General features: G+C 49.0%; 1 protein-coding gene across 5 annotated transcripts in view; it reads left to right on the top strand.

The window, feature by feature from the left end:
- The window catches only part of DPP6 (dipeptidyl peptidase like 6), a 953,748-nt gene that overhangs the window by 857,661 nt on the left and 78,832 nt on the right, over positions 1-17,255 (top strand). For all 5 annotated transcript variants that reach the window (XM_058723704.1, XM_058723702.1, XM_058723700.1 and 2 more), the window contains exon 10: positions 402-499. In XM_058723704.1, the coding sequence (XP_058579687.1) occupies positions 402-499 (98 nt within the window). The remainder of the gene's footprint in view (positions 1-401; positions 500-17,255) is intronic.

Raw genomic sequence — 17,255 nt, 5'->3', positions numbered from 1 at the left:
TTCCCCTGTCCCATCCTGGCAGTGCTGTTCCGCCCGAAGAGGGAGCACAGAGCAGCAGTGACGCAGAGCAGAACCCACCCAGCACCTTTTCTGCACCTTTTCCAGGGACTTCCCTTTCCCCACCGCTGGGCCACGGCCAACATTCATCAGCCTTCCCCACCCGTGTCTTTGCCCTTGGGCACGCTGCCTCCTGGCATGGCCTCCAGGAATTTCTGTCCTGCTCCTTGTCCCATCCCTTGCCCCTCCCAGGTTGATAATCGGGAGGCACTTGGAGGAACAAGAAGGGGGTAGGGTTCCTGGAGAAGGAATGGCACCCCAGTTACCTCTGGGCCTTCGTGCAGCAACTGAGGCGCTGTCCCCGCAGGAAGGTTTACTCACACCTGGTCTTCTTTGCTTCCCAGGCTGGATGTGAAAACCCCAGCATTTCCCTGCACGTCATTGGCTTAAATGGACCCACCCACGATCTGGAGATGATGCCACCCGATGATCCACGGATGAGGTTTGCTTCCTTGTTTCTACTATGTTAAAAAAATAAGATGAACGTTCATTTACGTGGTCTCTCCAGATTTATTTTACTGCTCTCTTAAACATCCAAGAAAAAGGTACATTGTCCAAAGCTTTGCTTATTGCTTCATGATTCACTTTTCTGGAAAGGAATACGAGTCCAACCAGTACCACTATTTCTTTCCTTAGTCAGGAGCAGACTGCTCTCCCTGGGAGGCTGGGCTCCTCGGGAAGGGGCATGTCAGGTCAGCCGCAAGACTCCAGCAGGGACACGTCTCACACAGGCAGACGCTGGAGAACATCCATTGGATGAATGGATATAGCCTTAACCAAGAAAATCCACATAATCAGACTTCCTGTAAATGGTGCCCCATTTAAGAGATAACTTTAGAACAATGGCGTACTTTGGCAGCTCGAGGAGCTGGTGGTAAACCCTGCTCTAGTAACCCACTTCTCCTGGTTGGTAAGATAACCTGTGTAGGTGTTAGAGCATACTGACAAAGGTAATTGGCCTGTTATCATTACCTTCTGGTTTGGGTAGATTTTTTTTTTCTTTTAATCAAAACTGCTGAGTAGGGTCTATCTAAGTGAAGTGGTCTGAGTATCACCAAAGTTTGAACAGCCTGGGGACTGAATAGACTTCCGGAACCCCCCATATCAGCGGTAAGCTTCTCTATGGGGGATATTGATGGGAGACTGAAAAAAAGGGGAGCCCACCGTACAGACACCAGACCCACTCGCCGATAGATCTCCGTAAGTCTAGATATGGGCCCAGTGAAGCCAAGAACGATTCATTCTGAGACTCAGAGGACACCCACCCCAAATTTTCCATAACCTCTAGCCCAGGCCTTTACTATCCAGTTACAGAACTCCACATTATTAGTCGTTTCTGGCAGCTTCTGGAAGGACAGGGGCTGTGGCCCCATCCTCTCCGACTCCTCCACAGGCCCTGCCCAGGGCTGGGTGCTCTGGCACTGGGTGCTGCTGGTGTTCTGTGGATGGTGTGGTCCTCTCCTGCGGTGACTTCCTTAGCAAGACCCTCAGAAGCGTGAGCCTATGGAAAATTCCACAGAGATTCTTTTAACGCTTTCTTCTCCGTGGATAATAAAATGCTGTGAGGTCCTCAGGTACACAGACCAAGCACAGAATTCTGGGCTCTATAAATGGCTCCTCGCGGCCTCTCTCCCTGCCCAGGATTGATCTCCTCAGTCATATCAGAGGGTCGCAATGTCCCCAGAGGCTAATGAAGCTGGCCCCCGAGCCACCGGTGCCTGGAGTCCCAGAGCCCTTGGTATATGCTGGTCAGGGGGGAGGGGTGGGGGTGTTGAACTGATCTGTCTCATGTGGTTCTGCTGGGGTAGAAGAAAAGTTCCGGCCATCGCTCTGCCTCCTCTCCTGAAGATCCAATATTTCATTGTTTTCCTTTCAGCCCCCATCCCTGCCAAGCCTCCCGGGGCCTGGTCCAGCAAACTCACTGAATTAATATGGAAAGTCACCTGGAAAATTTAAGCCATCTGTTTGAGTTAATTGAAAATCTCATTTGGTCAATTTGGTGATGCTGTTTCCACAGGCCTGATTACCTTCAAGGACAATGAAAAATTAGCCTCAGTCGGGGCTTGAAGTTCAGACGCTGGCTTCAGGTTGTCTGCTCTGATTTCCTAGGCTAAATGCAATCCCGTGCCTCACGTGCAGCAGAAATCTGTAATGTGTAAACGTCACGCTGTCTCATTCTCTCTCTCTGTCACACGGCCTTGAGATTTTTTTCCAAAGAGAGCACAGGTATATCAGAAATCGTAGAATAAATTGTGAGCGAATATTTATCGGGCATTTAGTTCACCAGCCGTTAGTGTGAACGCCGCAAGCATCGTGGGGAACGAGACGTGGAGCGGATGATGTAGGGCCCGGGGTGTAGACTGAACAAATCGTCACAAGCGAGTGGATAACTGCAGGCGTGCGAAGGGCCACCAAGCACGTGGGGTGTGGAGGAGGGGCCGAGCTACTGTGCGGGGTGACCGCGTCTCTCCCAACCTCAGCGCTACGACACGTGGGGCCTGGTGACTCTTTGCTGTGGGGGGTGCTGCGGGGTGTTTAGCGGGGCCCCAGCCCCACCCATCAGACGCCAGTAGCAGCCCACCCTCAGTTGCGACAGTCCCCCGTCTTTGCCAAATGTCCCCACATGGAGAACCACTGGTTCAGAGTGAAGGATCTCGAGCCAACGCCTGCATTCAAATCCGAGTCCTGGGACCCTGGGGAAGGTACGCAGACACGCTGCCTCAGTTTCCCCATCTGTAGAATGGAGATAAACATTGCTGATAGAAGTGGTTGTAAAAACCAAATGAAACAGTGCAGGTGGCACAGGGCTGGCTATACGGTCACCCCATCTTGTGGCGTGGTCAGTACTTCCTGTGGACTTGCTGGCAACCTTCCCCTTCAGAACTCAGCCTGACCCGTCCCCACAACCCCGCGTCTCTGCATGAACTGGTCAGGTCGCAGTTCTCCGGGCAAAGTAAACGAATGTGTGTCGAAGACATTATTTAACTCCTTAGCTAAGAAGGGAGCCAGTGAGGTGTTAGGACCAGTCTTGCTGGCATCGGCAAAGCTAGGTCTGTGTGATCGGTGTAACAGAGAAGTGTGGGGGCAGGTTTGCTGGGTAACGGGTCTAGCAGGGCCCTGAACTGTGACCTTGGGGGATAGCTGGTCCATCTGCAAAAACCTAGGAGGGAAGTCTGCCCGGGCAGAGTCCCCAGTTGCCTCAGAGGCCGAGCCCGGGGTTATGCTGGAAGAATACTGCTAGATCCTGTTCCCTCTTTCCAGGTTTCAAATGCATTTTCTGAGAATCTCTAAATGACGTCACCAACTGGACACAGAACAGATGCCCCGATCTCCTTCCAAAATCCTACTGCCCGCGCAGTCTGGCCGCCTTGGGTCCCCGTGTGCTCAGGCCTCTGACTTTCCTGGGGGATCTTCCCCTGGAGGGCCCGGCCTCAGAGGGCGTCCCCTCCCTCCCATCTCCTGGTGACCCCAGCTGAGGCTCTCCGGGACCACAGGCTTCCAGGCCCTCCCCGCCCCTCCTGCCCAGCCCAGAAAGCCGTGAGCTATGTCAGACCGCCTGTTCCCTCTGCTGGCCTGCTGGTGGCTGGCTGTGCTTACATTCTTTTGTTCCCTTAAAATCATTAGCTGCTGAGGTCTGTTCTTCCGCAATGTTGACATATTCCAGGCCCTTCTGCTAGAAACATGCTCTGGGCGAGTAGCGGCAGGCAGGTACAGCTCACCAGACGGCCGGGGGCCGAAAACAGCTTCTACATCAAGAAAGCCACCTGTCGTCTTTCTTCTTCCGAGGACCCAACCCTACCTGCCCACGCTAGAGCCACTGCACAGCTTTATCCCGCCTCTTGGCACCCCTCCTCAGATATGCTGGGCTCGCCCCCTTCTTAGGGTGCTTGCACCTGTGCTCCATCTGCCTGGAAAGTTCCCCCACATGGCTGAGGGGAGCACCCATGCACTGTCAGTCGCAATCAAAGCGTTCCTTCCTGAGCACTTCCCTAACAGCCGAGCCTGAGTCACAGCCCCACTCCCTCCTCCCCCGGCCTTACTTTCCTTCCTAGGGTCATCCCAGCAGGATATTCTGTGTGCTGTGTTCACCAAGCCCTTTCCCTGTCCAACAGCTGGAAGGAAGGTCCGCGAGCAGGGACTTGGGTCTGTTTTGTGCAACACCCGCCCTCCCCTCCAGAGTAGTGCCTGCAACACAGGACACGCTCAGGAAACCTTTGTTGAATGGGCCAGCGAGCTGAACAGGTAGCCAGTAAAATCCTACATTGATAGGATCCTCGAAGACTGAGAGTTCTTTGGTTTTCTGGAACCTTTCTAAGAACCAAACCTTTAGAAATGTGTAGGCATTGGTGACATCGTGCCATTTCCACTATAGGATGCTGTTGGGGAGGCAGAACTTCAGCCGGGACTCCTTAACAAAAAGAAGGATTAACAAAAGGAAATCAGTTCATTAATGCGCATGGAGCCCGTCTTCAAAAAGCTCACCGAAAAGTGACTCAAAGCAGCAATTCAGAACTGCCACCCCTGTAGCATCTTCAACCAGGAACAGCAAATTTGCAGGGAATTAGCCGGACGAAGGGGAGCAGTTTTAGGTACTCGAGGACAGCAGATCATGGGAGGCAACTCCCAGAGGAAGGTCTATTTGCAGATTCCGCTGGTGCATCTCTGCGCTAAAAGTCTGTCTCCAGCCCAAGGAGAACGTGTCTCCTGCCTTTTTTCTGGGCTTGCTCCTTCTTCATTGCTTTCAGCTCAAAATAATTTGTATGTCAAAAAGGCATATCTTGAGGCAACATGTTCTGGCTTTCTTCAACTAGTCTAGGAAAGGTAAAAGTAAGAAACCTACCATGTGGAGGGTTTTAGGGAGGAAGGAAGGAGACCCACATCCTCCAAGGACCTAGGTGGGGAGAGACAACAAAGAAATATATCCTATTATAAAAATTAAGTGCCACAGAGTAGGCATTCTTTTTTTTTTTTAAGTTTATTTATTTTGAGAGAGAGAGTGCAAGCGGACGGAGGGGCAGAGAGAGAGGCAGAGAGAGAGAATCCCAAGCAGGCTCTGAGCTGTCAGTGCAGAGCCCAGTGTGGGCCTTGAACCCACGAACCATGAGATCATGACCTGAGCCGAAATCAAGATTCGGTTGCTCAATCGACTGAGCCACCCAGGCGCCCTGACGTTGATTCTTTTCAGAGTTTTGCCAAAGGATGGAGAAATCCTCTCCAGGGAGGAGGGTCGGGAGGTGGAGGGGTCGGAGGTGTGGGCAGGATTTGGGATATTCCAGGATCCAGTCTTCAAGAGAAGTAAGGGAGCACAGGGGGTCCCAGCATAGAGTGGGGAGCCCTGAAGCATCATCAGTCATGTGTTGTGGTTTGAACTGTAAAGCTGTGACCTCAGGGCTACGTATATTCTTTGCTCCTTCCAAACCGGACTTCTGGATTTGCTGGTGGGTTTTCACTCTTGCTTTTCCTTCTGCCCGTCTCCCCGGGAACAAGGATGTGGGCTTACAGCACGTACAGGACAGTGGCTGTGTCCAGGATGGCCCTAAAGGCTTTTGCAAGCTGTACACGTCTGAAGTAGCTCCTAGTGCCCCCGTTCCCCAGATGTGAAGACTGAGAAATGCAGAGTTTAAGGAAGGTGTCTGAATCCACACAGAGTGTGGAAGGGGGTGCTGGGCCTCAAGCCAGGCGGGCTGGACAGCCTCACCTCCCTGAACAGCCTCCAGAGAGGTATGGAACATTCTGGAAGGTCCACTGGTCACTTTCAGCAGGCTGGTCAAGGAGCCACCAGGAGGAAGAAACAAGACACTTCATCTGTCAGCTGTCTGTCGTTTACACCACCCATTTCCAGATTCCTCCTGTTGTTTGCCTGCTAACCAGCCTGACCTCCCCTCCAACAGTTCTCAGATACAGGGAAGATTGGAGTCTGGGCTTCCGGATCCTTCCAGTTGGCCAACACTTACCCTGGTTTTGTGCCGCACGCTGTGTTAGACACCCAGATGGCCTCTCCCATCATGTCACCCACAGTCCAGAAAGCGGGACAGCTCGTGGTCCACGGCCAAAATGAAGTGTGGTGGGAGCCACGACACGCGAGGTGGGAGGGACAGCAGCCCACAAGGCGGCCCTCGGCCGCAGGACTCCCTGGGCCAAATTTGAGGCCGTCTTTTAAGACGTTTACGTCAAAGGTAATTAGGGACCATGACCCCGCGGAGGCAGGGCTAAGGGAAGGGCAGCAGCGCCTTGACAAGCTGAGCTGTGTCCTGTGGGTAGAGACCTAGATGGAAATCATTACGCACCGCCTGCCCCGTGGTTTTTACCATTCCCCCCGCCCCCGCCCGAAACCCAGCTGCTCTGATCCAACAAATGCGGCTGTGTCATGCTGGTTTCCTGGGGCCTTCCCAGGGCTGGGGGGCTGGGTGTTGAGTTAAGACGCAGCAGAGACCCGCAGGACCTTTTCGAAGCCTTGTTGCACTGTGCCGATACGTGTTTTTATTCTCCGAATATCCATTCGGCCGTGGCACAGCCGGCGGCCTGTGCGCTCTTCCTGATTGCCAGACAGCCGCGGGCTGTCACACAATTGCACCGGGCTGTCACACAATTGCACCGTGAGAAGGAGGCCAGTGGGTCCCTGACGCACGTGGGCGGGGACGCGGGTTCGCAAAAGGCTCAAAGGCATCTTGCTTTCCTTGCGTTTTCTTCTACTTGAGCTCATTCGTTCATTCATCTTTGACCTCCAGTTCCAAGGACTTAGATGCGCTTAGCTCATGGAATCCCACTGCTGGTCTGTGCGAGGCCTCACTCTCTTTATTTCATTGTTCTTTTCAGGGAGTCCCTACTCCGTGCTCTCCTCGCCGCATAGACATCTATGTTTCTTGGTCAGTTTCTGGCTTTTTGCTGAAATCGACTACTTTGTTCAATGCATTTTTCTTTAAATTGTTTTTTTTCCTTATTGTTTTTAACTTAATTCCACTATAATTAACATGCAGTGTTATGTCAGTTTCGGGTGTGCAGTATGGTGATTCAGCACTTCGGTACATTACGCGGTGTTCATCAGTATCAGTTACTCTTTTTTTCTTATGTTTATTTATTTATTTTGAGAGAGCGAGAGAGAGAAAGCACGCATGGGGGAGGGGCAGAGAGAGAGGGGGACAGAGAGAATCCCAAGCAGGTTCTGCTCTGCCAGTGCAGGGCTGGATGCGGGGCTCAGCCTCACGAACCAAGAGGTCATGACCTGAGCCAAAGCCGAGAGGCGGACGCTTAACTGACTGAGCCACCCAGGCACCCCAATAGAAGTGTCCTCTTAATGCCCATGACCTATTTCACTCATAACCCTGCCCACCTCCCCTCTGGTGACCACCAGGTCTCTATAGTTAAGAGGCTGTTTCTTGGTTTGTCTCTTTCTCTGTCTCTCTTTTCCCCTTTGCTCATTTGTTTTGCTTCTTAAATTCCACCTGTGAGTGTGAACTCCTGTGGTATTTGCCTTTCTCTGACTTATTTCACTTAGCATTGATACTGTAGCTCACCCATATCATTGCAAATGGCAAGATTTCATGCTTTTTTTGGCTGGATGACCGTCCACTGTATATCTATACCACATCTTCTTTATCCACTCATCAGTCAGTGGACCTTTGGGCTCTTTCCATACTTTGGCTATTGCAAACAACGCTGCAGTAAACATAGAGGTGTATGTACCCCTTTGAATTAGTGTTTTTATATTCTTTGGGCAAATGCCCACTGGTGCAATTACTGGATCCTAGGGTAGTTCTATTTTTAACTTTTTGAGGAAGCTCCATAGTGTTTTCCAGAGTGACTACACCAGTTTGCATTCCCACCAACGGTGCATGAGGGTTTCTTTTTCACCACATGCTCACCAACACCTGTTGTTCCTTGTGTTGTTGATTTTAGCCACTCTGACAGGTATGAGGTGGTATCTCAGTGTGGTTTTGATTTGTATTCCCCTGATGATGAGTGACGTTGAGCATCTTTTCATGTGTCTGCTGGCCATCTGGGTGTCTTCTTTGGAGAAGTGTCTGCTCCTGTCTTCTGCCCATTTTTTAGTGGGACCATTTGTTTCTTGGTTGTTGAGGAATATCAGTTCTTTATATATTTTGGATACTAACCCTTTATTGTCTATGTCATTTGCAAATATCTTCTCCCATTCCATAGGCTGTCATTGAGTTTTCTTGGTCGATTCCTTTGCTGTGCGGAAGGTTTTCATTTGGATGTAGTCCCAGTAGTTTATTTTTGCTTTTGTTTCCACATTATAACCAGCCCCTAAGATGGAAGGGAAAGGTTCCCCCATTGAAAGTGAAATCGTGGAAATCTACATCAAATAGTAATCTGTCTTGGAGCCACATCGCTTTCATATTCTGCAAAATGCAATTTGCCTGCAGATATTTTTATACAACCGTGTGACTCCTCTGAGGACCCGCTCAGATACGGAGCCAGACCCTTCATCACAGGCAGCATTTGGTATCTGGTGTTTCCGTTTGCTCAACAATGTCTTCTATTTAAAAACATCACTTTTTAAAAATTTCTCCCAAAATATTTTTTCTTCTCCGCCTTTATTCATGGAATGAACATCGCTGAGAAAATGCCAGAGTTAATTGCAGGCTCTTTATTTCGCGAGACAAACAGACGAAATTTCTGTTCCCTTGCCCTTTGTTGCCCACAACTGTGAGAACCTTCGCCAGAATTTGGAATACCACAAAGTGACACAGCACATTAATCCCTGGGAGAGAGACAGTGCCCTGTTAATATTTTATGGCAAACAAATGGACTAATAAAAAATTCATATACTTCTCACCAGGAAGAGTCCGTGTATTTTGATCTGAAGGCACCTTTGGCTGCAGATTTTTGGGAAGCTGGCCGCGTCTTCTCAGCGAACTTGTGCTTCTCACCACGCCCTCCACCCCCATCCCCCGGGCAGACCCATGACCTCCTTACAGTAGGGCAGTCCTTACCCCTCACTGAAATGAGGGGTTGTCTGTCTCCCCACAAACCGAGCCCCCCTACGACGAGGGTTTGGCTCTCTGTATTGCCAGCACTTGGGACCGTGTCTGCACAATGCTAAACCCTAACTAAATGCTCTTGGAATGAACAAATGTTATTCGTTGGCAGATAAAGTACTTTAGAATAACGAGAAAACTGGTAGCATTTCTTCTAGGAACCTTTACTTCCTATTAATGTTTTGGTGTCATGTTCTTTTTAAAATGCAATTTCTGGGGCACCTGGGTGGCTCAGTCGGCTAAGCGTCTGACTCTTGATTTCAGCTCAGGTCACGATCTCGCGGTTTGTGGGCTTGAACCTTGCATCAGGCTCTGCATTGATGATGCGGAACCTACTGGGGATTCTTTCTCTCTCCCTCTCTCTCTGCCTGTGCTTTCTTTCTCTCTCTCTCTCAAAATAAGTTTGTAAAAAACGCAGTGTCTAAGATTCTCAAAGTACGATCATCTGCTTTCTGTGATTATCAGAATGTTTCAGTATCTCTCTTCATCTCGGCACTGGATCAGTCCTTGTGTCTTTCAAAGCCCTGCTCTGTCTCGTCTGCTTACATCATTGTGCTTTAAACCCTGTTTTCTCCCCTCTTTTTACTGCAACCAACTTCTCTTTATTCCAAAACACCTTATCTGCCTGCCAATACGTTTATTCACCCAGACGACGTTTAGTAAAGGCAGATGTGGAGATGGAGATCTGTCATTCAGTGGCTCTCGGAGGTGTTCTCTGTGGTCTCCTGCTCACCAGCATGTCACATGGCTCACTTAGATCGTGGTTCTCAAACTCAAACACCACTGGAATTATCTGGGGGCCTCGTTCAGCCATAGACTGCTCAGCCCCGCCCACAGTGTTTTGGACTCAGTGGGTCTGGGTTGAGGCCTGAGAATTTGTATTCCCAGCCTTCCCAGTGCTGCTGGTCTGGGGATCACACTTTGAGGACTGCTAACTTGGATAATCAAGCGTGGGTGCGGAGACTGTTTCTGCTACTGCCTTTGCCCCCTGCGGCGGAGGCATTGGCTGCTTCTGCCACAGAAGCCCTGTGTCGCCATTGCTGTCCGCTGCTGTCTCTGGGCGGGCCAGCCTCCCGGGAGTGTGGTGGCTGCAGGGGGCGCGTGCTCTGCAACTCTGAGCCGGTGCGCACAGGACCCTGGAGACAGGCTCCCCGTCTCTGTCTGTGCTTCCTTCCAGGCGCAACGGAACGGACTTGAAGGCACCTTTGGCTAGAGATTTGCGGGAATGGGGTGATGTTGATGTGCAACCCGGATTCATTGCCTGCACCGACACAAACAGGCCCCGTGGAGAGGCCAAGGCCAAGGGGGCTCAGAGTTCTCTGGGCACGCAGGCCTGCGTAACCTACGGCTATCCCATCACACGAAGTCAAGTCGCATTACTGTTGCTTCACTGACATTGACTTTCTTTCCCATTATAATGTCCTTCTGGATTCTCCTCGGTCAGTGCCTCCTCTCTCCTCTCGTGAGGCAGTGTGACTCAAGTCGTGAGGATTTTATTGGTTTCTTCTGTAGGTACCCGAGCCTTGGTACTGGATCACAACTAATATGAGGCCTGCCCTTTGCAGTGCCACAAGGAGCTCCGGGCCCGGCTAGTTGTCAAGAAGAATTGGTAATACACAGCAATGGAGATCAGATGGCACAGACCACAGGTTCAAGGAGGGAGGGGTGACGGTGGCCTCGTGGAGGATTCTGGGGGAGTCCCTTCCCGCCCCTGTTTTCAGCACCTGTAGGTGGGCCAGTGGTGCCCATAAACTGTGAGCAGAAGCAGGCAGTCTGGGACTTGTCATCTGGGGAAGACGGGCGTGGGGGTTCCTACTGTTGTGCATTGTCTGTGAGCTACACAGCCCTAATGCGGAAATCTCTGTCCGGCGTAAACAGCGCACAGCCTAGGGCCCTCAGCACCTCTGCAGACGGAGCACAGCAAAAACACAGTGGACGCGCCATTCTCCTGGGAAAAGAGGTCTTGAGGGGGGACACATCGGGGACACAAGTCGGCCAGGCCCCCAGGCTGGCCCCAAACACAGCTGTGGGGTCACCTGCCTGTGGACAGCCTCATAAAGGCCCCTGTTCTATAAAATTCAGAAATCACAGAAGCTTCTCCTAGCAAAGCCCCCAAGAGAACTCAGCACATCAGAGCAATAGCTCTTGAGTATGGTTTCAAAAGAAGGAAAACTTCCTCCAGGATGTTTGGTCCTTTTTTTCTTTTGAGAAGGACAGGGGACAAAATATGTATTCAGTTTGTTTGTGTATGTTCTAATTAAAACTGTTCTGTTTGGGGAATAATTCGGCTGAGATCTTAAACGCCGTGAAGCCCTCTCCTGTCCCAGTGTGTCTGCCCCCGCCGGGCCGGGCCGGGCCGGGCCGGGCCGGTTTGAGTCGCGAGCTGGACAGCTCCCTGCTCCGGCCGCACTGGCCTCGCTGGACAAAGAGAGAAACACTTTCTGGATTCTGCAGACACGGTTTCCGCCTCACGCAGTCCACACACTCGAAGTGTTCTGTCCTTGACAGGCCGCCTCTTGCCCGCTTTTCTTGTAATGTCGATTCATTGCTTCAGGAGCTTAAAAAAACACTCATTCTTGCACATCAGTGTGGCCAGAAGCACCCAGAGGAGCCGTGCCCACGTGCTTCCCGAGGGCAGGCGCCTCTCCCTACGTCCCCACGGTTACTCGTCGACAGACCCAGACTCGTCCAGGTCACTCAGTGTTTGTCGACAACTCCGTGCGGTTATCTTTTCTTAATTTTTATTTAGTTGTAACTTTCCATTTCCTTTTAATCAAAATGCTCCATACAAATGCTTAGAAGTAAAACCATGCAGAAGGGGTTACAGGGAATAACAGTCCCTCCCCACTCACCCAGCCCCAGAAGGAGATGACTTTAACTCCTTGTATGATTTTCCCCAACAGTAACCCTTGCGTCGTTAAATAATATGCTTATATATTTCATTTTTTATTTACTTGTTTTTTATTAATTTATATTAATCAGTTTTATTATTTGTTTTTATTTATGCGTTATTTCTTAGGATACACAAGAAATGTGCATACCCCACCCCATGCCCTCCCATCTTCTCATTTATGTGCATTTTAATTTCCTCTGTTGGTTACCTTTATTTTATTTTATTTTTTTAATGTTTATTCATTTTTGAGAGAGCGTGCATCGTGGGGGAGGGGCAGAGGGAGGACAACACAGAATCCGAAGCAGGCTCTAGGCTCTGAGCTGTCAGCACAGAGCCCGACACAGGGCTCGAACCCACGAGCTGTGAGATCATGACCTGAGCCAAAGTCGGATGCTGAACTGACTGAGCCACCCAGGCGCCCCTGTTGGTTACCTTTAGAAACTTAAATAATATTCTTACCAGTTTCTTCTGTATTGTGTTAACTATAAACAAGAATTCGCACCTCCCCAGTTTGAAAGATGAAGATATGGGTCCTGTCCTTTCCTCCAGGTCCCTCTCTGTCCCTGTCTCTCCCCTAGAAACTCTGTCATCGTTTTGTTAACGTTTCTGTCACTGAGACTGGTGGCATTTGCATTCTGTCCCGTGACCATAACTAAATCTTACTACTACTCTGTACGTTGATTCTAAGAAGTTAAAATCAATAAATAGCACTGACTTTATCATAAGTAATTGTCTTTCATGCTAGAGGTGTGATGGGGCTGTGTGTCTTTTTGTTCAGCGTTTTTTCCTGGAGTTTTAAATTACTTTGTTTTTAACATGAACTGTTTGATTTTTTCTTACTCTCATTCCTGTCCTCCCAAACTGCATTAGGTATTCTGCTGTATTGCCCTGTTCCCTAAACCTGTCCTCGCAAGAACCCCCGCTGCCCACCCCAGTGTGGGCTGACTATTCTCTACCACGTCCTGGGACCTCCACTGCTGTCCCGAGTTGGAGCCACTGTTCTCTGGATCACATGCCACCTTCGTTCCTGATGACATTTTCATTAAATATTACATTATTATATACACCGGGGCACCTGGTGGTTCAGTCGGTTAAGCGTCGGACTCTTGACTTCAGCTCAGGTCATGATCTCACGGTTCGTGGGTTCGAGCCCTGCCTGGGGCTCTGTGCTGACAGTGCGGAGCCTGCTTGGGATTCTCTCTCTCTCTCTCTCTCTCTCTCTCTCTCTCACTCTCTAAATGAATAAACTTTAAAAATCAAATAAATAAATTACTACGTAAACTATTTTGTTCTTATATAAACCATCGTGATTTAAGGCCAGATTTTCTGTGGTCCGATCACCAGTGTGACTGTTCCATCAAGGAAAGACCTGTAGCTCTGGTCTCCCATTAACAAGTCTTGGTGTAAAATCTTCTTGAGAGACTTCCTTTTCAAAACCATCTTGGCTATTTTTTTCCATTTCTTCTTCCATGTGAACTTTAGAATTCTTTTACTAGATGATCTCTCTGCAAAAAAAAAAAACCTATTGGTCTTTCTGTTGGAATTAAATTTATTCCTTTAAAAAACATTCAACATTCAGCACGTGTGATGCACCTTGCAGGGGCTGACGATACAGGAAGGAACAAGGCGGATGTGGTCTCTGCCCTCAGGAAGCTTATGTGGAATCAATTCCAGCCTTCCCAAGTGGATTATCATTTTGAAAAGTTTTTTTTACCACATTTAGTTTCCTCTTCTGGAAACATAGTTTATATTCCTTTCCCTTTAATGTTTCTCTCTGTTTCATCATGTATGATGTGTCTTACCTTTTGTTCATAATCTTCTCTGAAACAGGCGCCTGGAGAGCTCAGTCAGTTCAGTGTCCAACTTCGGCCCAGGTCATGATCTCACGGTTGGTGAGTTCAAGCCGCACATCAGGCTCTGTGCCGACAGCTCGGAGCCTGGAGCCTGCTTCGGATTCTGTGTCTCCCCCTCTCTCTGCCTCTCCCCTGCTTGTGCTCTGTCTCTGTCTGTCTTTCAAAAATAAATAAACATTAAAAAAAACTTATAATCTTCTCTAAAAGATACGCTAAATGTTTGTAATTCAAGGAAATAGTCACCCAATATTTTTTTTGTTTGTTTTACCATGTTTTGTCACATAATAATTACTTCTGATTGTTACTTCAAATTGGTTATCAAATCGATAGTTGTTTGGGACTAGTTACAGATGATTGATTTTCTGGATCATCTTCTTACATGCTAAACTTAAAAAAAAAAAAACATGTTTATTTATTTTGAGAGAGAGGGGGAGAGAGAGGGAATCCCAAGCAGGCTCCATGCTGTTGGCACAGAGCCCGACACAGGGCTCAATCTCACGAGCCATGAGATCATGACCTGAGCCAAAACTAAGAGTCAGATGCTCACCCTTGGAGCCAGCCAGGCACCCCCATGCTAAGCTTTTAATTTTGAGTCTTTAATTTTTGATTCACTATGGGGTGTACTTAAGGACAAGATATCGGTCGTTAAAAACACACTGAAATTTAAATACCCCTTAGCCCTAGAACAGCAGAGAAATTTGCTATCAGCCTAAATTTTGACCCTTTGTCAACACTTATTAGTAGCTTGTGGTGAGATTCTTTCCTTCTTAGGACTCAAAGATTCTATCAGAACATATTTAGGCATTTCATTAATCTCCCTGGCATGTGGAAAATCCTTTTAACCTGCGTATTCAGATCCTGTTTTACCCACGGAGATGCCTCTTCTGTGAGTTTTGGAGATCATTCTGGTCCCGGCACTCTGGTTTCCCTGTGAGAAGTTCTTATGTCCTCAGAAGGGACAGTCCCCACCCCTTCCTGTCGCCTCTGTGGCACCTTCCTCTGCCTTCTGGGAGAGCTTCCCCAGGTTTGCTCAGTTTCTCCCAGTCGGATTTCTCTCACTTTCAGGTTTGGTTTCCCTGCAGTCTTTCACCTCCTCCCCTCCATCTCACCCTGTATTTTTAGGGCTCCGTTCTGCCTTCACGTTTTCCGTGTGATCCCCCCTTTCCTTCCTTTGTGTTGCTTGATGACTCCGCCTCAGGAAGGAGACATCCACCCATGCAATCTGGCAGCAGATGCGGCTGGGGGTTATTTTTGACTCTGAACTTTTGGGTGCTGCTTGAACCTTCTCCGATGAAATCGGAAGACAGAATCTAAACTGAGTCCATCGTGCCTCTCTCTGCTGGCTGAGTTCAGAGTTTTCTTCTTTCTTCTGCCTTCTTTCGAATTTTTTTTTTGACATCTAAGTCAACAGGTGTCCATGAAAAGTCATGATTGTCTGCGACACCGAAGTAGCAAAGGTTTGACTTCCCACGTTTCTGGCTGGTACAAGCGTGGTGTCCCCGAGGAAGGATAAGACACTGGGGAGCAGGATTATGTCCTCCTTCTGCTCGGCGACTGCTGTCTCATGGAGGGAAGCAAAGGTGGACAAGCCACTGTGTGGTTTCACACACCTCCGTCGATTACGGATGCTGGCGATTTTCAGCACTCACTCTGGCGGTATTGTGATTTTGCGTCTTTTTTGTGTCTTTGCAGGCACATTGACACAAAGGTGGTAAAGACCTCCTCACATTTGCCAAGCAGATGCCTCTGTGTGCTGGAAATCTCCATGGGCTCATGCCGTCCACACTGACGAGGCCCTATGTGTGTGCCATATGGTCCAACCCTCATAACCAACAGCAGCTTGACAGAGCCATGACCTTGGACCTTGACACTAGCCCTACAGTCAGAATCTACCCATTTCTCCTGCATATAATGGTCAGGCAAACAGCTTTAAAGTTAGAGGAAAATGGAAAATATATAAGGAACCAGGAGAACCTTTCTACTTATGGGTCTCTTCTTAGGGAAAGTTTCAGAAATGGGCAAACATTGTGTTTTCCTTTCCATTAACATATGGTGTCGCTGTGAACCTCACGAAGCAAATAGTCATTCTTTCTAGAGTACTGCTTCTTCGTGAGGCTCTGTGTCTCCTCGCCAGATGCTGCCAGCCTTTAAACTGCCCATCCTGAGCAATGCTTTATCTTTACGACTTGACTTGATTTTTTAAAAATACCCTGAGCTTATCTGGCATGAAGCCTAGTCATGGATACAATTCATGGGATTAGGAAACGTTGGTTCGAGACGAGGTGTGGCTGTGCAAGTAATGAGACTGCTGTGTGTGGTTCTGAGGGACACTCGGGCGGAAGGCTCCCAAGTGTTTGATGGACAGCAGCACGATGGGAGATCCTGGAATTGCCAAAACGTGAAGGAGCACCACTTCCTTCTAGAAAGATATGTTGTGGCATCTTTCTAGCGCCGTTAACAATTGTTTCAAGAGTTCTAAAAAAATATTTCTCATTGCGTTTCGTCACCATACAATCTCAAAGGGTGCCCTCAGTTTGTTTGAAATTCCTAAAGTTCCATGTGCAGTGAGGTGTGGGAGCAAAGCCCTCAGGCATCTCTGAGGGACGCTGCACCTGCTCATTGGTCGGGGCCCCTGTGAGGATCCACACGACGAGGCAAAGCGGGTCCACGCGCAGTTATTTCTCCCTTTCTGTGACATGTCTCATATTACAAACTGGGAAATTAAAGGGAAAGACTTTCAGACTTGGCCTGTATGAAGACTGTTGGTGCAAGAGAACACCACAAAACCTAGAAAGACACATACTAGGACGCATGAATGCCTCCAACAAACGGAAACAAGAACGGGGTCCTCCCTCATTAGTATGGAGGCCGTGGGGGAAAAAAAATAGTCATTCCAGGAGATCTGACTTTTTCTTCCTTGATTTCACCCAGATGAAGTATGTTTGCTCATCACTGTGATGTCACACACACACCCTCAATGCAAATGTCTGCATCGAAAAGGCCCCACAGTCCAGGAAAACACGAGTTTGCCACATGCATCCCATGGCCCTTCAAGCTAGCAGTCTCTCTCCACCTTCTGTCAAACAGGGACCAAAGGATCATTCATGTTATAATTTAAAAATAAGAAGTATTATATGGAGAGCAAGGGCTGAGCACAGACCCTGAGTTATTTTTTTTTAATTTGTTTAATGTTTATTTATTTTTGAGAGAGAGAGAGAGAGAGAGAGACAGACAGAGCACACGTGGAGGAGGGGGAGAGAGGGAGACACAGAATCCGAAGCAGGCTCTAGGCTCTGAGCCGTCAGCACAGAGCCCGACATGAGGCTCGAACCCACACACCGTGAGATCGTGACCTGAGCCGAAGTCGGACACTTAACCCACTGAGCCACCCCAGTGCCCCGACCCTGAGTTGTTTTTAAGGGCCAAGCTAAATAAATGTTTTCATGCCTACAA

Source organism: Neofelis nebulosa, chromosome 4, assembly GCF_028018385.1.
Source record: "Neofelis nebulosa isolate mNeoNeb1 chromosome 4, mNeoNeb1.pri, whole genome shotgun sequence".
Taxonomy (NCBI): domain Eukaryota; kingdom Metazoa; phylum Chordata; class Mammalia; order Carnivora; family Felidae; genus Neofelis; species Neofelis nebulosa.
This window is presented reverse-complemented; position numbering and strand designations above follow the sequence as displayed.